The following is a 25,438-nucleotide window of genomic DNA, read 5'->3' as shown; positions in this document are numbered from 1 at the left end:
TAATGTCTGTTTTCATTATTTATATCATAAGCCCTACATTATCAGAATATCATGCATATTTATTTAGGTATCATGTGACTAGGAAAATCGTACCGTACCCAATTTCATCTAATTATCACCAATCATACAACGGACAGCATCTTTTGATTCATAGTTTGCTAGGTGCAATATATTCTCTGGAATATTGTGGATGATCAGTTAAGAAATTCTACTGTAAATGGTAGTGTGTGTTTGAGAAAAAAAATTATTTAAAATGGGGGAGACTGGGTTTAAAGAGACAAGATAAGAAGATACTGTATTAATCTCATTAAAATATTATAAGTGCAAAGATTGAATGGCAAGGAGTAGGGATACAAAGAAAGAAAGATGTATTTAGGAAGTAGAACTAACACTACCCAAGAACAGACTGGCCAAGGGAGCATTGAAGAAAGGAGCTGAGAATGAATGTTTGGGAATTCTAATCTGAGTAATGATGACAAGTAAAATTTTATATCAGAGAAGAGGTAAGTTATTCTCAAGGCTCACTTACACACTTACATTCACACAACTATACACACGCAAAAATAAATGTAGATTGTCCTATGTTTCTGTTTAATAACACCACTGTCTGGTTTGCCCCTTCTAAGTAGCTGACTGTGCACACCATTTACACAATGAGAGGATTAGATGTTAGCAAATGGCAGGGGTGACACTGTGAGTTAACACTGTAATTCTAAAATGCCTCAGCACAAACCAGACCACCATTTCAGTGTGAAAGGACGGATGCCAACATGGAGTCTAGAGATAAGAATTGATTTTGCAGTAGAAATTATTTGTGTTTCTTTCTTATCTCTAGACAAAACATTTCAGCAGCTAGAAAGAATCATCTCCTATAGTACTAATTAGAAACGTAAATCTCACCAAGAGAAATGCCAAGAAATTTTATTGTTTGTCACTATACATGGTAATAGAATTTTCTGACATTTATCCCCCTAGAAAAATGCAACATCTTTAATAAACCACAGTACGAAGTAGAGATCCTAATTTCAGCACATTACAACACAGACTGCAAAATAGAAGACATGCAAAACCTAAGGCAAGTAGCTAAAAACAAATTTATTCCAAGAATTATGAGTGCGAATAAAAACTTCTCATTGATACCAGAATAATTGCAAAATCTTGGATTGTCAATTGCATGTTCCACATTGCAAAATCAAAAAATATGTCCATATTTCAAGTAATACTAAACACAACAGAGACTGTTTATAAAGTTTTTCAAATATCCCTACTGTGGTATGTAATTATAGGCTGTTGCTCTGCAAATGGTTGATGAAATCTAACAGATTTTTTTTTAAGTAAGGCATCTATAATCTTGTAAAAATGTACCTCATAAATATTGCCCTACCCCCAAAACAGAGGGTTTTTTTTATTGTTTCTTGTGTGGTGTGTTGGATTTTTATTTTGCCTTTATTTTATGACTGCTTTACCTCCATTTGCAAACTATTTGCCTATGCGTAAATAATATGAAAACTAAATCAAGGTTCATGCTACATTAATGATAGGTATCTTGTAATGATAATGCCCAGCACATAAGAAATTATCCCTCTCTGACGAATAGCTGTTCTGTTCTCACTAGGTAAGTGCTGCGAGCCTCACTCCTTAACCTTGCTGCCCCTGGACGTGTAGCTATATAGGAGCACATACTTCTTTGGAAGCATCACTTTAAAAATTACATGAGCATAGAAAAACATATCCTAAGGCATCAAAAATCCCTCAGTCCTCTTTGTAAAGGAATTAGAACCTCTGAATAAGCAAACCAAAAACAGAAAAGCAGAATTAGGACAACCCCAAATGCCATCCAAACCAACATGGTAACCTGAGTTACTCCTCTTTTTCTATGAACATATTTCCGATTACTGGAGACAAGTGCTCTCTTTGGCAGTACATATACTAAAATTACTGCAGACAAGATCATATTCTACAGTAGCACCCTAACTCCCTGAGGAAGTGGGAATGTTTAGTCAAGCAGTCCAATCAGGCATATCAAATATCCATCCACAAAAGCAGCAGACAGGAATATGCACATTTTTCCCCCTCTATACAAGCAATATGGCTATTTCATTGATAGTAAGGTTCTGATCATCTGAAAAGCATTCCAAACATCTATGTCTTATTAATTGTTCACAACTCATAAACACAAAGTAGCAAAAGCTTGGAAATACTCAGTAAAGCAAATATAGAGGTGGACCAGAATAAAATTATACTGATAAAAATGTTCTATGTTATACAGAAGGAACTAAGACCTCCCAAATATATTTTCATTAAGAATTCTAGAAAACCATGCCATGCTATTTTTTTCAACAAAAATCATATGTCCTTCTGACCTTTTTGTAAACCACATGGAAAGTATTTATTTCAGTCTGTCTTTTCCAAACAGAATTTAATCACACACTACACATTTCATCAATAACATGAAAAAGATACATAGAACATGATATAGAAAAGCTGTCCTCTTTTTATCATGTATACATGAAAAGTATGCAATTTAAAATGTCACTTGAAAAGAAAAGATAACATGTCAAGAATTTCATTGCAAATAAATTAACAATATCACATATACTGAACTCATTCAAATACTCATATCAGCTTTGCCAAAATTATTGGCGTGTTTTTTATTACAAATTACAAGCTCAAACCAGAGGCACTTACAGTGTCTTAAAACAGGCAACAGCACAATAACCTTACTTGCTCACATATAATCTGCCAGAGATTATCAGCACGAATGAATTTAACAGGGCTCCCACAAAACTGTTAGGTTCTTTTTTATTAAAACACACAGAGTATTAAATAGGATAAAAATATAACATATAACATTTAAAAGAAGCTTCTAACCCTAAATGGAAGCTAAAGTCATCACTAAGCACGGGAAAATTAACATCTTGAAAAGGAAGATTATTTACTCAACAAATATTGATTGACTATCTGCTGAGTGTCGGGAGTGTTAGATGCCCTTAAAGAGCCCACAGGTGGGCACAGGTAGACAAATAAGGACAAAATTACAGGATAATGAGGTCAACACTACAGGAGAGCTGTCTGGCACATGGAATGAAGGAGCCCCATGGAACTTGAAACAAATGGCATTACTTTAAATCCAGGTTCAGAATGACGATGACCAATGTTCTGTTTTCTAGAAAAGGTACAGTGATGGACTGTCTGGGGGAGGTCCACTATCATGACCTCTCATCCTCAGAAACCACTAGTAGGTCATGGTCACCTTAAGTAACTGTCACAAACACTCCCTTCCATTTAATCAGGTGTATACTAAACTCGCATTTCTTGGAAAACACATCATAAATACATACCTAGAAATTAAACAGCTATGTATGGCCTTATGATGATGGGATTTCTAAATGTAACTTAAGAAAAATAGATGCAGTTACACTTCGTTTACTGAGCTACCATAAATATTTGGAGAACATTTAAGAACTTGGAAGATAGCAAAAGAGTACATTAAGTAGGCAAAATAAATGTCAGAATCTGCTCCCTAAAACGACATTACATAACAGGTACCAAAGCCCAAAACTCACTCAAAACATGTACTTTTATTTTAGAGACGATTCTAATAAGCAAACCAGGAAACAAGGGTATTAAGAGTGGTCACAGACACACTGGCCATAAAATAACAGGTCTCAGCTGGCAAGAGAGAGAAAATTCAAAGAAAGCAGAAAGAAATAACGTAAAATGTGTAGTTTGAAGACCTTCAGTGCAGAGCAGATTTTACAGAATAGAACTTAAATATAACTATGGTCTCTTTCTTTGCCCGTTCCCTTTCCTATTCAACTTGTAAATTCTTGCAGGCACATTCAATATTACGATACTGGTTCATCAGTATTTGTAACAACATTTTTTTTTCTTTATGGAAGGACACAATTGGGAGGAGGGGGTAGAAAAGGAGGGTTATATTCAGGGAAATAGCAGGTTACTTTTTTTTTCCCATTCCAGAATTCTTTACTCTAAAGAAGCTGTTTTGTGTTTTGTTTTGTTAACTACATGTGCGTAAAGCCCTTTATAATATACCATTCTGGGAAGACCAGCATTTTGAAAAATATGAAATAATGCTCTGGCAATAAGTGTAATTAAAATGCTGTTCAGAGGCATGGTACAGGACTTCTATATCTCAAGGTACATAGCAACTGATGGCAGCATAGTCACTCCTGTTGAGGAGAGTATCGTAATGAACAAATTTCCAATGTCTGCTTCTAGGAGATGCTTTTTATGTCTGCGTTGGCAGATTCCACTGGCACATGGCCCACATTCAACAGGAGTTCATATCCTTAGATTTTTACCTCCTCTTTTTTTTTTTTTTTTTGGCTGCTGCACAAACATTTTCAGTGCTTTCTAAATGGCATAAATATTTTCAGGGTTTTTGACAGGCAGCAAAGAGAAAATTAATTTCCAAGTGTCTCCATTTTGTTCCCTAACGCCATCCACTGACATCTGGCTTCAAAGAACAGGATCACCCCTACCAGAGCTGCTAGGCTCTGTCAGCAACTTCTCTCCCCACTGTAGCCTTCAGTTTGTTAAAGATGCAACTCTTCCAAATGGTGGAGTTAATGTTATCTTAGGCTGTGTCTTCAGAATGGGCAGAAAAAGCCTCAACAGAGAGATGAAAATTTGAGCCCAGATGTCCTACACTCCTCTAAATTGTGATGTTCACAGACCAAACTTGCAAAGGATGTATTTTAAAGAACTAGAAGCTGATGTTACCCACCCTTTATAGTAAAAGACGTTACAGGTAATACTGATTTTTTTCTTAATAAAGTTGACCCCAGGAGGATATCAGCTTTAATTTTCACTAAGATGCAACTATTGTATGCTCAATGGCTTGTAGGTAGACAACTTCATGCAAAAATAATTGACTCTATGTAACATGGATGATTACATACTCATTTGACAACTCTATGTTTCTTTTGTAACAAACTTATTTTTTCTCCTTGAGTAGTACCATCAATTTGGGCCTAAACCGACTGCAAAAGCCAAAACTAAAATTAATTACTAAATAAAGGATCATCATAGATAAACAAAATGCAGTGTGTGTGTGTACAATGGAATATTATTTGGCAACAAAAAGGAATGAAATACTGATTCATGCTACAATATGGATGGACCTTGAAAACATTTTGCTAAGTGAAAGAAGCCAGATACAAAAGGCTACATACTGTATAATTCCATTTATTTGAAATGTCCAGAATACTCAAATCCATAGACAGAAAAAGTTGAATCGTGGTTACCAGGGGCAGAAGGGAGTAGGGAATGGGGATGGAGTTTCATGTAGGATGATGAAAATGTCCTAACATGAGATAGTGGTGTTGACTGCACAACTTTGTGAATATATTAAAAACTGCTGAATTAAACATTTTAAAAGGGTGAATTTTATGGTATGTGAATATCTCAATAAAATTGTTATTTTTTTTAAAGACTCAATAGCTGATTAATGACCCTCCAAGTAGAGGAATTCTAAATATAAGAGGACTAAATTTTCAATGACAGCACTTCGAGTTTTATCACAGTGACCTAATCTTTATATCCTGGGATCTATCTATTAAGCCTATAAAAGTGTTCCTCTTTACTTTCAGAAACAAAATCTCCTTTTACAAGACACAAAGAAAGAGTAGTAACTTCAATGAAGGACTTATTCATATAGCAGAGCTCTTTGTTGACAAAGTACCTTCTATATTAACCTGTCTAATGTAATTTATTAAGCCAACAGGCAGCCCTAAGGAAATATTGGGTCATCCAAATATTTGGCAATCACAAAAGAATTTTCAGGTAATTACTTCACAATCAACTACAGTATCAAATCTAGATACATCTATTGCTTTGCAATTAGTGGCAATGAAAATAGAAAATGTAAATATGAATACTGACCTTGTTTCTTTTAACCCTTCCTTCTGAATAACTTCCAATATCTGCTTCGCTGTCATTGGTGAGTTGGGGTGTTTTTCTAATGCCTAAAAAATAAAAATAAACATAAAATTCCTAGATTATTGTATGGAAGCATACAAAATAAAAATATGTGTGAATCATGCAATCGTTCCTTAACATTTTAAAGGGGGAGGGGCTGATATGTCAAAATAAGATCCCATCACACAGTTCAGGTATCCAAAGTGAGAATGTAATTCTTTTCTGGAAATTAATGGCAATTTCTTCAATGGGGGTTGGGGGTCATTATTTAAAAAAAAAATGTCACAAAGGCATACACACCAAAAAAAAAAAAAAAAAGTAATATGAAACCTGAAGAAACCAAGTTAATAAATGTATATAATTTTATTTAAAATTGCTAATATTTTATGGGTAAAGACAGACTTTCAGGCTACTAAAATGTTTTCTAAATTTCCAGGACTTTGGAAACATGGAGCCTGGACACTACCAATAGCAGAGAACAAAGTGCTGGTTAGAAATAACCTCACTGGATTAGTTTGATCAACTTCTTTTGTATTAAAAAAAAAAATGAGGAAAAAAAATCCTTCATGGCCAAAATGGAAAAAAAGCATACATACAGAAACCCAAGTAAGTCATTACACTGTGTGTTCCAGTTCAGCTCAGTTTCCTTTCTTCTGCCTTTTTCAATTAATTTCAAATAAACCCCTTCCTCTTCCCATTCAGCCCATCTCAGTTTTATGAACTGAGTCCCATTTTTCTTTCTCTCCCCTTCTGGCCTCCTTATTTTTTAGTGGAAGGGAGTTCTTTTAAAGTGTGGGGAATACATGGGACATAGCTCACTGTTTCCATAGGCATTAGACCATCAGACCTGGAAATCAAATTCCTGTATTTATCCAGGGATTTAACTACCTGTAAAGAAAGCAATAAACACTGTTCACCAGCACGGACTCAGGGGCCACCTCTGGGAATGAGAAACAAGTCTACACATATCCTCACAATGACTTCCTCCAAGGGTAGACAACACCTACTTAAAGATGCTGTACAGAAGGTTCTGCACATTCCAGAATTCTAATGTATGATTATTTACTAGGACGATCATAATTATCAACAGGGTTACTTTGAAAACTAACAATTGAAAAGGCTCTGAATCTGCTCCAAATAGTTCTGTGATCTCTCCTACTATCATGGCCAAATTTCAACTAGCACTAGCAAAGGTTCTATTCATCAAGGCCTCACATCCAGCCTGCCCTGCCTCACCAGTAGTGCCTCTCTCCTGTACTCCCTTCTCTGGTTCCCAGGAAACGTCCCCATTTTTCCCAGCCCATATCCATCCCTTAGCCATAGTCGGTAAGTCCTTTAAAGAACACAGCAATATGATCTACGCTAGAAAGAGGGTATGGCAACAAGTACATCAACAGGAAAGAAGGAAACCTGTCTTCACAGGAGGCCACTGGAGAGCCAAACTGAAGCCTGGGAAGGGGGACAAAGAAACATAGGCATAGCTGTATAGGGAAGAGGACTAATGTGTAAAAATACTGGTTTAAAAAAAAGGCAAGAAGGAAACTGCATCATAGAGCTGCAAAGGGGTGAAGATTAGATCATGGGGAAAGGTGGGAAAGAAAGAGACATGGAAACAAAAAGGCTGACAGAATTTGTAAAACGAGAACCATACACAGAATGGTGCATACTTATGAATTGTTGAAAGGGGATGCTATGGGCACATGGACTATATACACGGCAGGTATCACCCCAAATGACAAGCAATGCTGGAGACACACATGGTCTCTCCTGGGAGAGATGGGCAGAAGGTCAACAGACACACTCACACGTTAGCAAGCAAGGAAGAGGGAAACCATCGGGAAGAGGCGCAGGTTGCAGAAAGAGGAGAAGAGGACAAGGTAGAGAAAGGAGGAAAATTGAGCTGAACTGGGAATGGCCAAAAAGCAAACTGATTAAATCCAGAAAGGGCCAAAGAGGAAACTCCAGTGTACCGGGCAACGTTTTGAGGGAAATTTGGGTGCACTCAAAAGTGGGGTTACTCACTGTGGAGGACTCCCTGTTTCTCTTCCTGAGTACAGGCCCCTCAGCACACCTGGGCAGCTCCTCCCCGCAATTGAGAGAATTTGGATAGCCCTGTCCCCTTCTCTATGACATCACATCCTACTCTACAAAGGAAGTAAAAGTGCCAAGAATTACATTGTGGAGTGGATGAGAGGCGGGAAGGAAATGATGAAGCCACACAGAACACCAGAAGCCACCCTGAGTTCCTGCAAGACAAAGAAAGGAGACAGAGAAGGAGAGGTTCCTGGTCGTGAACAAGCGTCACTGAACTAGCCATGTGGACATGAACAGGATGAGAGAGAGAGAGAAAGAGAAATCATCTTCACAGAAAAGACCATTGATACTGTCAAAATAATGAGACACATGGTGGAGACATGAATCAGACTCACAGGCAGCCATACTCGAACACAGCAAAATAGAAAATACAATTCTCATTTTCCACCGGTGATAATCCTTTAAAATGACCTTATTTTGGGGTAGTCAAAATTGGAAAAAAAAAAAAAAAAAAGCAAACTCATACCTGTATTATAGAAAACAAAATGTACCCATAAGCCTACAGGCAAGAATATTAACCACTGCTAATATTTGTGTCTTACTTTTAGTTTTTCCCCATCTACATATATCAATCTAATATACTTATATACAGCATGTGCACATATTGTTAGCTATTTAATTTTCTCCATGTAATATGAATTCTTCAAAATGGCATCATAATTAACACTTCACTGAAAACAGGCATTTGTATCGTTTTAAAAATTAAATTAATAAATAATATATTGAATATAACTTTCTTAGAGTGTTACTGAATCAAATGATGTGAGCTTGGTCATGTCTCAATACACAGCCAACTGCTTCCAAAAAGATTTTAACAATTTATACTACCACCAAGCAGAACTAAAACTGCCTCTCTTACCACAACTTTGCCAATATTCAGTATAATCTTTTAGTAGTATTTGTCAACTTACTAGGTCAAAATGCAATGGCTCATTGTTATTCTAATCATACTTCTGCAAATACTAATGAGGACAAAGTTTTTTTTTTTCCCCCAAATTAATATCAAATGCAATACGACAGGATATTTGTTTTCCTTATTGATGTATAAAAAGCTCTTCATATAGTAAAATAGTATTTATTACTTTGCATATTAATAATATTTATTCTTTTTGTTACTTCTTTTTTGGATATTTTAGGGAGATTTGCAAAGTTTTCTATTTTCACATCAACAACTCCATCAGTTTATTCCACTGTGACTTCTGTCTTATGTGTAGAAATTCCTTATAACCAGAGAACATGCAAATATCTACAAATATTTTAAGGTATATTTATAGTTTTACTTTTTAATTCATCTGGAATTTATCATTTTGTAGGAAGGTGAAACACCAACGTAAGCCCACCACCTGATAAGTAAGTCAAGATCCCCCCACTACAATTTGTTTCCTAAGCTAGTCATGGTTCCTGAGTCATCCTCTACCATATATTAATACTACAGCAGTGAAAACTCTTTTGGATGGGAAACCAAATAAATGTGGGAACCAGATATATAAAATGCACCAAAGCAAGCTATTCTTGTTAAGGTGGAGATGAAAGTGCTCAGAGCCCCCATATTATTCCCTCTAATGGCCAAAGGCACTTCTGGCAATCTTCAGGGTGTCTAAAAACTAGACTGCAAACCATTCATTGTCCCTGGGGCTCATCCAGGATCCAGAGATCCCCTGAACTTTCAGTCAACTGCAGTGCCAGCACTACACCATTCTGAATTGCTCTAATATTATAATACACTTCACTATCTGGTTCAGCCACTGCTCTCATTATTCCTTCTTAAATTTTTAATAGTTCACTTCTTTATATTTCCAGATGAAATTTAGATTGGAATTAAATGAGACATCTAATTAAATTTTTAAGCAATTTACACAGTGTTCCATGTGTTTAAGTTTTGTTTTATAAACTGCAATAAGCATTTTATTGTTTATATTTTCAGTTGCAAATATGAATACACTTTTTCATATAATATTCTCACGTTTTATTGGGAAGACACACAAAAGCCATTGAATTGTGATAATTACTATCTATACGAACATCTAATTGAATTCTTAATAGTCCTAACTGTATAGAAATACAGAATCATATTTTCTACAAATAATGTGAATTGGGTCTCCTTTCCAACACTTCCATGTTTTCTCTTTCCTACAATATTTACTTTGGATAAAAACTGATCTTTTCTAGTCCGTTTCAAAAAATTCTGCTGAAAATTGAGCTGCTTTGTCATTTATTTCCTCAAATACAGGCCCCCCCCCCACAAACTGCTGAGTTTCCCAAAGAATATCCATAGCTACAACTATCAGCTGCCCTGCCAAGGGAAGACTGTAATTAGAAACTACTGGCCAGATATCAAGTCTCTTCTATACAAATTGGTCTGTCACAGTGCTTAATCTTTACATAAAATGCCTTTCCTTTCTTTGTAAAAACAAATTGCCCTCCTGTGTTCAAGCCATATTTGTGAGTCCACTTTACTCTTACTCTCTAGGAGCTGTGTCTTATACGTCTCATGCTTCCGCCTGATGCACTAAAGTCCTTTCAGTCCTTCTTTGCCTCCTTTCTTCTGCAGCAATACTCCACAGTAGGTTTCAAATTTAGCATCACTCTCTATAAAGGGGGATTTCCATGGTGAGGGATACAAAGTTCGTATACAATCTGCTACCTTCCTACCAATGAATCCCCTAGTATTTTTCAAGGCCCTGAAGAGTCATATAGAATTGCCAAATACACTACTGGATTTCACCTTCTCTATTGATGTAACCATCTCAGAGCCTATCTCAAAAAATATCTAGACTCCTACTACTTTGAGACAAGACAGACTCATCCCAGAAAATTCCTCCTCCAGACTTCTACATGTCCCAGTAGGAGAAAAAAAAAAAAAAAAAACCTGCAAAGAAAGGATAGTAATCTAGTTAAGAGAAGGAGTGATTAAGCCATATGATTAAGCCATATGATTAAGGCTACAGGCCAACCTAAGAATGTATTTTTCTATATTTTAGGTTTAAACATTTTACTCTAATAAGTAAAAGGTTTTAAACATCTTAAAGTAAAAAAAAATAAAATAAAATAAACATCTTAAAGTTTGCTCAAGATTTCCTTGGTGTCTCTCGAACACAAAATTCATCTCAAGTATTCCTAAGATAAACACTCCAGACCAATGTTCATCTAGTGGTTAAAATCTTGGTCCTGGGATCCCTGGGTGGCGCAGAAGTTTGGCGCCTGCCTTTGGCCCAGGGCACGATCCTGGAGACCCGGAATCGAATCCCACGTCGGGCTCCCGGTGCATGGAGCCTGCTTCTCCCTCTGCCTATGTCTCTGCCTCTCTCTCTCTCTCTCTGTGTGTGTGTGACTATTATAAATTAATAAATAAATAAATAAATAAATAAATAAATAAATAAATAAATAAATAAATAAATAAAATCTTGGTCCTTCATGCCCTAAATAAAATTTTCTGAGCTTACTTATTAGATGGCAAAATAAGATGATTTCCATAATTTGAAAGCATGTCAATGATACACGATTAGATCTGTGGAATCCTCAGTGAGCATCCAGCATCTAGCTCGCTTCCCTTTTCTAACACTAATATGTCCTCCCCTTAATTCAGGCTGGCAGTTTATTCAAATGTTTCACTGTTTAAAGTCTCATGTCATAAGGTAAACGATTTAAGGTCATAACAATAAACCATTATATAGCTCTCTATGGTTAAAGAGTGCTTTCACATAATACAGTTTATTTGCTTTCATACAACATATATTATTTTATTTGACCCTTATAACAACTTGGTGAGATGCATAGAGGAGGCAGGATTAACTTTCTCGGAGATGCACAAAGTTGAAGTAATTGGTTCAAGATCATAAGCTGGTAAAAGTGGAAAGACAGGACTTGTATATGTGATAATACTGCTGGCAACTATGTTTAAATGTAATAAGAATAATAATATTTCTTAGACAATTCTGTCCTAAGTGTGTAGGAGCTTTCCTTATATTATAATAGACTCCGGGATTCCTATTTTTAATATTCCCTACTTCTGCTATTCTTAAGAAGCCCCAAAAGTCCATGTCATTCTGATGAAACATGAATTTGGATCACTGACAGTATTCAGATGAGGAAATCAATCACGCAAGAAGTGACAGCACTTGCCAACTGCCCAATATCTGCAGCTCAGTTAGGTTGTGCTCTAATCCTAACACATGCAGCTGCTAGTTAAGGGTTTAAAGACGATGCAATTTTTCTACTTGCATGACTTTTATGGGGGAAGTTATATGTGGGAGTAGTATTTATGAATGTGACTTAAAAGATGTGGAAATTTTGTTGTAATATCCTTAAGAATATCCTTCACCCAGAATAAAGCAACCTCCAGGAAAATCAAGTGTCCCAACATTGGGCAGCTACTAGGTGATGAGTCCAGGGCTCCTGACACTGAAGTCCGCTTCTCCTACTGAGTTAAATTGCTTCTCCTTAAGGGCTTGGGGGTTGCGAAGAAACTGATGCTTTATAATTCAGATATTATACACAGTACCCACACCTCATAATCCCCACCTCAGCAGTCTATCACTTAAGAACAATCGAATATTTCTTTGAACTCGCAGATAATGGTTTAAACTGTACCTTCCATTGGTAGCACTTGTCAAACAGTCATTAATTCATAGTAACTGTTTAATGCTATTCTTGCTACACTGCAAGCTTTCGTCTCCATTATTGTTCACATTCCCAGATGGCAGGAGGACCAAGTCCGCTTATAAAGAGACCAAGTTAATATGAGGAGATGCTTTCGGTCACTCTATCTTAGGGATGTTTATGGCATAATCAAGAAGGTTATGGCATCTGGAGTCAGTTGGAGCAAGAGCCCCTACTCACTAGCTGTCTTAGACATTTAACTTCCCTGAATCTAAGTTTCTTCATTCCCTCATTTGTAAAAATGCTGTGAGGACAAAATAATGAATGTAAAGCACTTACTATTCCAATACGCCAAATGACTGCCTACAGCAATATGTGCTAATAAACATTAGTTAATACTGCTGACTTGGGGTGGGGGGAACCCCTCTGAGCACATCCTAGAAACATGAGGACAACAATATTTTTAAAAAAGGACATTAGATGTTGTCTCTTTTTGAGATTTCCTGTATAAACTGCACTCGAGCTTCTACAAATAAGGCTAGCCATGTACTGCCATCCCTCATGCCTTACGACTGCCATACTTATTCTAATACAGGTTCGCAGGTAAATGTGCACACACTGTGCCTAGTTTCATCATCCAACAGTCCTATCCGTGTTTAACAAGATGGGCTATACAATATGGCACTCTTTTAGACACTGCTGTGTCACCCAGAAAGAAAAGCACACTACAGGGACAAATTATCCTGTTATACTTGTATTACAATTCAAGTAAAAATACAGAACTACAATAAAAACTTATTTCCAACTATATACACTTAAAGACAAACTTTCAAGCAACTATAATAGAGTATCATTGAATATCCATCAGAAAAAAAAAATTCTATCTGTAAGATTACTTCAGTTGCTCAGCCTCATAAAACTAATCACAGCTGAGAGTAGAAAAATGGCTTTGTGAGGCCTAGAACAGTTCAAAGAGTGATCATTACCTGAATCTGTAGATAAAGTTCTATACAACTGAGAGGTGAATTCTAATTTCCTGTGGGATTTCGGCAACTCTGTTCCCTCATTAAGTTTCTAATCCTTTGTAACAGTTGCCATTACTTATAACACAAAAAGAAAACAGAGTAAGAGACACTAGAATTTCTACAATGTTCTAAAAAAGGTAAAAGATAAATATTAATAACTACTTAAATTATGATACATATGAGACCTGTTTTAAGTAGTAAAACATCTCTTTAATGAAAGAAATGCTTCTCCCAAAGAAATCTGCAGGCAGTGTGCTCTATTCAAAACCCACTAATTATTGAAAAGCTTTTTCTCTGCATCAAGTAAAAATTCTGCTTTCCTATAACTTCTATGTAGTCCTAGTTTTCGCCTTTCAATGTGACAATTATTTAATATTAAATTACAAGCACTTTCCTAACATGAAAGTTTAAAGTGACTATGTTATATAAATTTACAAAATAGAGCCGACTCATTTATTCATATGATATACTGCCACCTGTTTGAATACACTATTAAGGGCCCAGTCTTCTTTTATCTCTAGGCTAATGAATTCCGTTTTTTCTCACATAAAATAGTTTGCATTGTCTTGAAAAACACCCTTTGAACATTGAGTTTGCCGGTGTCACTTGTAAAATAATGCTTTAAAAATTATACTAATTGAAATAAATTAGCTAAATACCATTAATACTCTAAATGTAGCTTATATAACATATAAACATAATACAAAAATATATAAACATAATACAATATAGTGAAACTATTAGTTCCATTTCTCTAACATATAAATATATTAATACAACCTAGTATGATACTTGCTCTTTCTTGTAGTCCTCATACCATCAACCAACAAAAATTTCCAGATCTTTCAACATTTGTTTCTGAAATCACATGCATAATTCTGTGGTATATTTCCCAACCTACTGGATGTTAATGCATGTTTGTTTGATGCACTAGTATTTGCTTCAAACCATTTTTATGGGCTCTGAAATCTTATCATTCCCAAATATCCTTTTACTCCAGGTACCAACTAAACTTGTGGTATCTACAAATTTGAAAAAATAATTATTTCAGTCAAATTTCATCTTTTTATTTTTTTTAAGATTTTATTTATTTGAGAGAGAGAGAGAGTGCATAAGCAGAGGGGAGGGGGAAAAGGAGAAGCAGACTCCCTGCCAAGTAGGGAATCCAACGCAGGACTGGATCCCAAGTACTCCAGGATCATGATCTGAGCTGAAGGCAGGCGCTTAACTGACTACCTTTGGGTGCCTGACTCAGGCACCCAAACTTCATCTTTTTAGGTGAAGGTTGTTTTTCCTACCTTATAAGGTTCTTTTGGAATCATCATTCTCTTGTTCAACTGTCCAGTTTCCCTTTCTATTTTGTGATACCCTCATATCTGACGAGTATGACTGTGATGAATTCTTCAAGTTACTTGTGATAGGGCTGAACAAAGCAATGGAAAACAAAGCCACAACCATGTGGCTGCTGCTGGAATCTTCTTTTAGACTGATCCTAACTAGTCAATCAATATACTTGGTAATAGATGTTCAATCTTCTAAAAATTCATTTAATTATACTTCAAATGACTGGCTGAAATTTAGCTCCAACAGGAACATCCTCCTGATATGTAAGTCTAATAATCCTATCAAAATAAATTAATTTAGTTTGACATGAATTAACTTAGAGAATCCATAATGCCTTCCAGGGATCACTACTTCCATTTCTAAATCCTTACAGTCATCTGTTTAATAATACACTCTAGAATTTCACTGAGAGTTGAAATAAAGCTCAATAATCTGATTTCAAACACTTCTTATATCTTTTTATAATAATAATAATAGCAAACACTCAGGAGTGACTCTGCATCAGGTATTATTCTAACATATATATAAACTTGCTTAATCCTCATAGCAACGCTCTTATCATGTAGGGACACTTATCATCCTCATTTTATGACAGGATGAGGTAACTAAAGTGCAAAGAACTTATTTAACTTTCCCAAAGTCCCACAGCTACAAGGTAGTAAAGCCAAAATTTGAACCCCAGTGGTCCAATTCTTAGACAATTATTCTCCTGTCTCTGTGATTTTCTCCGTGATTATCAGCAGCACTTCTCATCATATCTGCAGATTCTTTCAATGTCTTGTCATTGAGCTCACATTTCATCATTTCATGTCCCATCTAAAATACAGTGAATATAACTTCTATGTTACTTTCTGACACCTTTTTAAAAAATATGCAGTACTTATTTTTTTTCTGCACTATTTTAAAGGAAAAAATATGTAATCAAATATTTCAAAACTGAGAAATCATGCTACCACTCTGATCTGGAATATCACACTAATTTCATGGCAGCTAAAATGCTGAAGGAAACAGTTAACTCCTATTAACTGAACAAAGGAAATATTAGCTTGTCAGAGATGATAAAGGTTTTCTTATTTCTAAACTAAGAGAATTGTCTCCAATAGAAATTCATATAAGTGGCACTGGGTGGTTATGAACAAGATCTTCAATGAGAGTTTCACCAAAGCAAGCATGAGACAGTTATAAATGTTGTCACAGAACTTCTCATAAAAATTGAGAATAATAAAATAATCCAAGTAGTCTTCCCAAGGTCCAATATAATTAAATTAGGATTATATACTCTAACAATAACCTGGAGTTTATTTATATTTTATTACTATGGATATAATAACTCTAAAAACCAGGCTTGCAGGTGGCAAAATACATTATTATGAAAATTAAGGATCTTAATGTGCATTTTTCTCCACACATGGGAAACTAAATACCTGTTTACATGGAAACCTATGGACAAAGCCAGCATTCTCCTCAAAATAACATTCTGAAGCAGCAATCAGTTGAGACCCTAAATTTACATATCTTGGGAATTGTTACAAGGTGCTTGTGTTAATAATAGAAGGTAGTACAAAGAATGCTAGAAAGCATTCTGTAATAGAAATGCACCGGGTAATTTTGCAAGAACTTGAATTATGTTAACATATTTAATTTTTACAACCACTCATCAAGGTAGGTATTAATGCTGTAGACAGGAGAACTGAGACACAGATATATTAATTCACTTATGTCAGGCTATTCCCAAGTAAGAAGCCAATGGGGATTCAAATCCATGCCCTCAGACTCAGGTGATTCACCATCACAATATACTATCTTGTAGTAAATAGTGCCAACTTATTTGTTCACCTTTAGGAAATTTCCTTACAGAAATCTACAGCCCATTCTGCAGGTTCAATGAAGGATTATTCGAAAAAAAAAATTTTTTTTAAAGACATAATCTAAGAGGGCGATAGTTAAATAAAGGATAAAGGAAGGCACATACATACCATAAAATAATACACTATCATTGCAAAGAAAGTATGCACTGACATGGATATCCATGAGAAGGTGATGAGTAAAAATAAGCAGGCTGAAGAACAGTATGTAAAGAAAGCTATGTGTTCAAGTGTATGTGTTGTCCATACACATACACACAAACCAACACACATTCACACCATATAAAACTATTCTAGCAGTTAACAATTGTTACCCTGGAGAGTGATAAAAAGCCAAAAGTTAAAGGATGAAATGTCATACTTATTTTATATCTGTATATTTATAAGCACAAATGACTTTCATAATCTTTAAATTGTTTATTAATCTCTATATTATGTCATTTATATAATTTATGCTTATATAAATTATATAATACTTAAATAATTTTAAAATCAGTTTTGAACAAAATAAAACTGAATACTCAAACAGCAACAAAAGCAGTTATACACCTTATACTGTAAAGCACAGTGGAGAAAATAAAATATAAGTATATTGAATTTTTTCCAAAGCAAATATTACTCATCATTCAATCTGAGTCAGGAAAATTCTTCAGTGTTATTCTCACAGACTCGTCTGAAATGACACAGCATCCAGATGTAGCTGCCAGAAGGAATTAGTTGCAAAATATATCTTGAGATAATTGTAGAAAATGACTTTGTTATATAGAATTATTTGATTCTGACCACTTAAATGTTGAAGAATGACAAAGACAATGATGCTTACTTTGTCACAGTTAATAGTCATCCTTTTCTCCTGACTATAGTTAGACAACAACATCACTTCCTCAATAATTCATTGATTTAACAAATATTTACCAAGCACACACATACACCAAAATGAAATACAATAAAACATGTCATCACCATCTCTGGAGACACTTATCCTCTGGTTTACTATAGTTAGGGAGGGGAGGGTGGCAAACCGCTACTTTACTTAGAAATGGATTTAAATTAAAAGGAAGGAGACCAGACCCTATGCTTTCTTTCATATTTATTTAAAATGCTAATTTAGTCTACACAGAAATGATCCTTGCATACCCCATTTCCAAGGGTGGTAATTATAATTCAGATTCTATGGACACAGTGATAATCATCACGGTATTTTTTTTTTTCTTTTTGGTCACTGGTTCATTTCTAGTACCTGGCACATGGTGGGCACTTAATAAAAACTTGCCTAATGAATGAAAACAAGATGAACAAATGACAAGGAAGAACTGATGTACTGAATTTATTGTGCTGTGTACACACTCCTTATTCTCTTCTGAAAAATGTCCTTTGATTTAAATAGGAGCTATCATATTTAAACTTTGATTTAAATAGGAGCTATCATATTCCTGTAGATACTTATCTACTAATGATGGGGTGGGTGGTGGGATGGTAGGGGTTGGGTACACAAGGAGGGCCAATTATCAATCTTCCCCAGGACACATTAGCCTAAATCTGAAGAAAGTAAATCTCAGGTGCTTTCTGATAATAACCCCATGTGAAGAGAGCCTGAGGTTTGCTGGAAGCCAAGTTTCTAGCCATGTGGAAGAAGCCAGGCTCAGAAAATAAGGCTTCTGTATTGAGAGAAACAGAGATGAGGGAGTCCTGGACATATTCACTCCTTCTTCCCAGGTGTTGCTAAGGACCTTTGTTCTCCTATGCTGGTTCAGGTTTATACAAGTCATCCAATAAATTCAACTTCTTACTCGGTTAAAGTTGGATTTTAGTCACTGTCCATGACCAAATGTTCATGACCACTGTGTGCATTATACTAATTACTAAGTTCTTAGTTGGTTCTTTTCACAGGATATTTTTTAAAAGTACAAAAGACATGTTTCTAAGCCTGATGTTAATGTTTTATTCCTTCAGAAGATAAACAAAAGAGTAGCTATTGCTAACACTTCTTCATCACTGGCAACCCAAATTCTTAATAAGATAAAACTTGGGAATGCAGAATATTAGCCCTTTGTCAAATATGCACTTTGATTCATCCAGACACATAGTTAAAAAATTAAACAACTGTATAAAATTGAGAACTCACCAGGTAAAGCTATAAATAATTCTAGCAGTAAGAGGTCTTTACCTAGAACACAACTTTGATGAGCAATAGCTAAAAGAATTTCTGAATCCCAGGCTTCAGAAAAGGGCCTAAATTTTTAAAATATGAAGCAGGTATCCTAATATTTTTGTGATATATCCTAGAGGCCTTCTGAGGGCCAAAAGGCTTATGTGATATGTCCATCCCTGTTTCTAATTGGACCCATAAAGTAAAAATCTAGCATAACTGTTTATACTAAAAACCAAGTCAAAGATCTCTCCCCAGATTTACTATACTCAAGTAATTAAGATCTAATTTAAGTTTCTGCATCTAGATTTATGCTACATACATTCTTGGGGCAATTACTTTTATATTCTACTTAATGTACCACTGACTTTAATATTAGCCAAGTTTTCCAACCCTCTCCATCCTACACCCCTTTCTGTCTTTTTTCTTAAACTACGTAATGGAAGAATAAAGGCCATATTTACCAGGGCACAAAGCAAACAGAACTGGTTTCAATCAGCCAATATTTGTTGATATGAAATATGGACTGAGTCTCTTTAAGGAGGCAATGGAGCATTAAAACTTACCTTTGCCAACAAAAAAGATTCTTTATGAAATCAGATAGTCCCTTTTGCTTTGTAGCCTTCCTCAGTTCTGATTTTGCCAGTTGAGTTCTGCATACAACCAGGCTGGGAGCTCATTATACTATAATACCACATTTAGATGTCAGGATGAAGAAAAATGATTAGCTCTGATGTGATCAAAATATCTATTCCTTCAAAAGAAATACAAATAAGAATTACCTATTAACCAACTCTAAATTAGTGGTTACATAAAGTCTTACTTAGATTTTTCCCAGAGGTTGCCATTCAGCATTATTAAATTATGCCTGAAGATAAATTAGGCCAGATGTTTTTCTCTTAGATCCACTCAACTACAGGCAGTAGGCAGCGGGCCGACAAGGAATCAAATCCTCCCTATAGAGGCTATCTATAGGAAAAGCTCTGAGAGTTCTGCTAACTACGCTGCCATTCAGGTTTTAAGAGATAATTGCATCTGCCATCAGGTATAAAGGACATATAGGAGAACAAACATCGGAATATTCTGTAGGTATCCTAGCGCAAAAGGGAAATAAATATAAAACACATTATCTCCATATTACTGGAAATTAAAACAGGAAAATGAAAGTCTGCTTTGTGACCCTAGCAATTCAGAGGTGGCCTTGCCTATGGTAATTATAATTAATATGTCCCCATATAAAGGCCAAAAATTTTGAAGGGATTCTCTGTGAAAATCAATGTCCCCTACTGATAAATTATGTCATAATGAACAATATAATTTAACATGTATCGCACTGTGTATTACAACTCCATCTTTATTTGAGCAAAAGACTGGTAGAAAGTTGATGGGAAATCTGGTTTAGAGGTTTTGCTTTAGAGCATAGAACAGATATGGCTACACACTAGTGAGGTAAAGGGCTGGACAAACATTGTTCATCTGGTTTTAAGATGCATATGGTTAACACATTCCTTGTGGTGTGAAAGTCTGCAAGCTTTCAAGACAAGTTTTCTTCCTTCCCCCCCCCCCCCTTTTGCTACATGAAGGGATAAGACTCAATGGGGAGTCTGTCGGCTGTCAAGAGTTTCTCTATGCTAGATCTAGAGGAGAGTGGACACTGGTGGGAAACAGCCAGAGGGTGACTGAGCCCTCAATGAAAGGGAAATGTAGACAGGAATCTTTGAGACAGACTGGGAAATCTAATCCCTTAGTGGGAGTACTCCCTCTACCCGCATTCCCCTAGGCCAAAAGAGAGAGAAAAAGAGAAAGAAAGAGGTGTTATTACAGTGTCTGCTTTCCTCTTCTCAATGGTGTGGAAATCTGGCCATACCTTTTCAATGAAGCACAATTTGTCTGGACTTGGGAACTTGAACTCATTTAAAATGTCCAGGTGCCCCTTTCTATCTCTTCAACTATCTTGGAATTCAATTCCCTATTAACCATAATTGTTCTACTCCTTCTGGTGAGAGAGCTTTCCTCCCCAGTAGAGAGAATGAAAAACAAGCATTTTACAAAGCAAAAATACAAACAGAATTATCGTAAGATGGAATATAAAAGATTGTGATGAAAATACCCTGTTTACTGGTCAGCCCAAGTGGCTCAGTGGTTTAGCACCGCCTTCAGCCCAGGGCCTGATCCTGGGGACCCAGGATGGAGTCCCACGTCGGGCTCCCTGCATGGAGCCTGCTTCTCCCTCTGACTGTGTCTCTGCACACACACCCCTCCGTGTGTGTGTGTGTGTGTGTGTGTCATGAATAAATAAAATCTTAAAAAAAAAAAGAATAGATATGAGAGGCTGATTTTACAAAGCAGTTTAATGTAATGGAGAAGAAAAAAGGGACCTAACCTTGTCTGCCTCCCTTACCTCTCAAGCATGTAATTATGCATTTAGTGTCTCATAAACAAAGATAGAAGGCGCCATAGAATAAAAACACCTGTTTTGCTATAAAGGTGGAGATACAAAATAGTAAAACAAGAAACCAAAACAGAACAAAAAAATAAACCCACCACTTGAAATCTCAGTGGATTAAAACAAATGCTTATTTCTCACTCACATCTCTATGTCCACATCTCTAGAAGCAGGATGACTGAAATTCCATCTTGTCACCAGCTTCTGTGATCAACACAACTGAGAAAGAAATAAGGGGCATCAAACACTGGCTACAGGGAACAAAACAACTCACATGGTTAATGCCTAACTTCAAGGGAGCAAAGAAGTCCAGCCCCACCATTTGTCCCTAAGGAGGGAAAATGAAAGCACTGTGCACCAGCCTACTGACTAACAAAATATCCAGTCAACCATTCGTTAAAGACAGAGAAAGAATTTTCTTAAATAACTCAGTAGACAATATTTTTCTCCCTGTAGACTCTATCTAAGACAATTAAAGATATATGAACAAACACATGGAAAAAAATGTAACAAAACACTAAAGTTTATTAAAGTTCTACCGTTTGTTTCTTCATCATCCATTTTTCTGGATGACACCTTTCACGTGCTTAGAATTGCTTTCTCTCCCTAAAGCTACCTCCCACTATCATCTAGTGTCAAGAGAATGAGACAAAATGTCATGAAAAGATGGAGGGGGAAAACTGGACTAATTAAGAAAAAAACTCATTCTATACTATAGCTTTTAACAATGGGGGAAAATGGTTAGCTTTAATGCATCTTGCATTTCCTAATATGAAGCTGAGCTCAGTAAATAGTGAATTCTGAGATAAAAGGAGGGGAGACAAGTCATCAGAAAATTTTTAAAAATGCAATTATCTGTATTTGTTGACTGTTTTTCCCCCTACTGACAGTCTTTCTTATCTAGTTACTGGAAGTTGGCTTGCAAAGATAGCATTAGTCAAAGAGTGACAAGACAGACATATAAAAATTGGAAAAAGGATAAGAACAAGAGAACATTTTTGTGTATGTTTGAATGTCTTTCTTTTTCTCATTCCCTCATCAAAGATCCCAGTGGATTAAAAGCATTCTTCTCTTTAGACACAGTAGCATCTCTGCCTAGAGCAGACCACACATGAACATGAACTCTCAGTACCATGTACCTTCATCCAAACTGAGAAAGTGTAGTCAAATTTTCCTAAAACTGGGGTGCAGGGCAGGATGGAGGCAAAGGAGAAGAAATGCCCCCCAAAGCATTATTTCATTTAAACACTTTATTTCAACCTTTATTTCATTTAAGCACTAAGAGAAGAGAAATCTTGTTAGATTAATAAACAAGAACTGACAGCAATAAGATTGCCCATACAATTCTATAATGAAGGAAGAAGTCATTATGTGGATCTCATCTCAATATTCAGAGGAATAAATGAAGATTTACACTACAGGAAAGTTTGATCTTTTTTGCTAAGCTCAGATTCTCTAAGGGTCACGGTCAACGCTGTAAAGAAAACTTCGCATCTAGTTGGTGAATAAAAATATTTACCTGTATCCAGAAAGTACCTGGAAATTTTATCTAGGATTATGTATTTTGTGAATTTATACCCTAAATTGTGTTAAACTATGTTGTAAATGTGATATGTAGACTATTCACCTAGAACTCTAAAACTGCTCTGTGAGGGAAGATAGAGAACAGAAGCCATCCATTGTAACTTTTAGCCTCTAAATCAGGGAAGTTAATTTCAGAGGAAACAGACCAAAGAAATCTTTAGAACCTTCGCAATAGCTGCCTTGGCTTTAACATTTTTTAAATATAAAATGAAGATCATAGGAATAATACCAGAAAAAATGAATGAGAAAAATATCTATATTTAACATGCTCAAAGACTAGAGCCCAAAAGTTGGACATGGATTTCAATCATCGTTCTACTACTTACTAGCACAGCAAGTTAAATCACCCTCTCTGTAGTAAAGGCAAGGGCATTCATAATTTGTTTTTCCAACATACTTTCCATCTGCTCTTTATTGGTGCTTTTGTGTAATTTCCCTCTGCTCTATGCGATCCTTGTGTGGCAATCAATCATGTTATCTGATCCTGGCCATTGCTGTGAGGAATAAGTAGAGGAGAGTGAAGACTTCCTTGGAATTAGCTTTAAAATAATAAAATAATAATAATATAATAATAATAATAATAAATAGAGAAAGATTGATTCTTTTTGTACTGGTGTGTTAAGCTTAAAAGACACAGGTCTGGGATGCCAGTGACTACTTCCTCTTGCCCAAAACTCCATTTGAACCCTGCCTACAGTGTGAAGGCAAGCAAAAACAAAGACAAAAGTGTAGAGAAAGCAAATACCTTGAAAGCGTTCTCTGAATCTCAACATCTACTTAGAACTAAAGTCTACCCTTGGTGTTCTCAGTTACCCCTTTTGCTTCAACTAATTTAAGTTAAATTTATTTCACTTTGAACTGGGAGAAATTCAACTGGGAGATATTCTAAATCTAAATTTCTTCACTTAAAAAATGTGGATAATATTACAATGTGTCTTCTGGGTTTGCTCTCAGGATTAAACAATACACATAACAAGTTAATGCAGTATCAGGCATAAAAGTACCCAATAAGTTTTAGCTCTTATTAGCCATTATTATTAATTAGTGTTCCGTAGTAATAGTAATATTTTATGATAATATACATGTGAAGACTATTCCATTGTTATATAAGATTCTTATACTCTATGGCTAGGACACCAAGCTTATAAATATTTTTACTTATATGTAAAAAGGAGATTATTTACTCTGCAAACATTTCCAGTCTGCATTGTAGTCAATGTACTAGGTAATTCAGTTGGTTTGGAAGTTATTGCAAGCCTTTATAGATCATCACTGTGCCTTATTAAAATCAAATACAGAAGAAGATTAGTTTTAGGCTATTGAATTCCTAGTATGCTACACAAGCTTAAATTTACAGCAAAGTATCTCTTATGCCCTAAGAAGTTTTTTTTTTTTTTTAAGTTAATTTCCTAAAGGTCGAGGTCCATATCTTATTACATTCCCAAGGCAGCTAACATATTAATGGCAGGAACTGAATATTTTCCAGTGCCATTAAGCATGATGACTATCAAATTATTATCCCAAAGTAATAAAAGGTGCTAGTGAGCAGAAAGTAGACACAGGCTTTCAAAATCCATCAGTTGTCCAGTTGATTCTTGAGAAATCTGATCCTTTCTCTAGATTGTACAGTGACAATTCAGCATGGCACAGAAATGAATCAAGGAGACCTAACTTTTATAGTTCTATAAAAATGTTGAAAACTTTTAGACTTAGCTAATAGCTCCCCTGAAAAATCCTCTTTGACTGCTTCATTTTATTTAACTGCAATCAGCAACAACCAAAGATGAGGTAGTGCATTAGGTACTTAGGAAACAATTATAAATAAGAAATTAAACAACTAATTATATTGTCACAATGACATAGTGCTTTGAGAACATATAAAAGCTGCTCAAGGGAGACTAAAATCTGAAGAAAGCATAGGAAATTGCCATTAAAGATAAAAAGAAAGGGGACAGGGAGGATGTTACAAGGAGAAGAAAACATGTATAAAGTTTAAGCAAACTATGGGAAAGTATGATAAATTCAGAGATCTAACACAAATTTTATATAACTGGAGAAGAGAATCAAGTGATGAAACTGGAGAAGTATGAATAAGATAAACCTAAAAGATTTTGAAACAAATAAACTGTACTTTTAGAAAAATGCAAAGCTTTAATAAAGAGTTTTTGAAAAAGTAGCATTTTGTATATTCTCTGTTAGCAACTTGAGATTCACTCTCTGCCCTCCCCCACACAGCTCTGTGACCCGGTAGGCTGACATCTATGAATTTTCTCAACAGAGACCTCCTGTCCTCTAGCTTCTGGATGGATCAGCCAACAGGAAGCAAAGGGAAGATGAGTAAATAGAAGTGGGGGGAGTCAGTGTATTGATGTGATGTGCCCCCCTCCCC

General features: G+C 35.6%; 1 protein-coding gene across 2 annotated transcripts in view; it reads right to left on the bottom strand.

Annotated features, from left to right (window-relative positions):
* The window catches only part of ASXL3 (ASXL transcriptional regulator 3), a 178,775-nt gene that overhangs the window by 141,278 nt on the left and 12,059 nt on the right, over positions 1-25,438 (bottom strand). Inside the window, exon 2 of one of the 2 annotated variants that reach the window (XM_072732136.1) lies at positions 5,908-5,990. In XM_072732136.1, coding sequence (XP_072588237.1) covers positions 5,908-5,990 — 83 coding nt within the window. Of the gene's footprint in view, positions 1-5,903; positions 5,991-25,438 lie in introns of those variants that run through there. The other variant, XM_072732135.1, reaches the window with a different exon arrangement.

Source organism: Vulpes vulpes, chromosome 13 (genome assembly GCF_048418805.1).
Source record: "Vulpes vulpes isolate BD-2025 chromosome 13, VulVul3, whole genome shotgun sequence".
Classification (NCBI taxonomy): domain Eukaryota; kingdom Metazoa; phylum Chordata; class Mammalia; order Carnivora; family Canidae; genus Vulpes; species Vulpes vulpes.
This window is presented reverse-complemented; position numbering and strand designations above follow the sequence as displayed.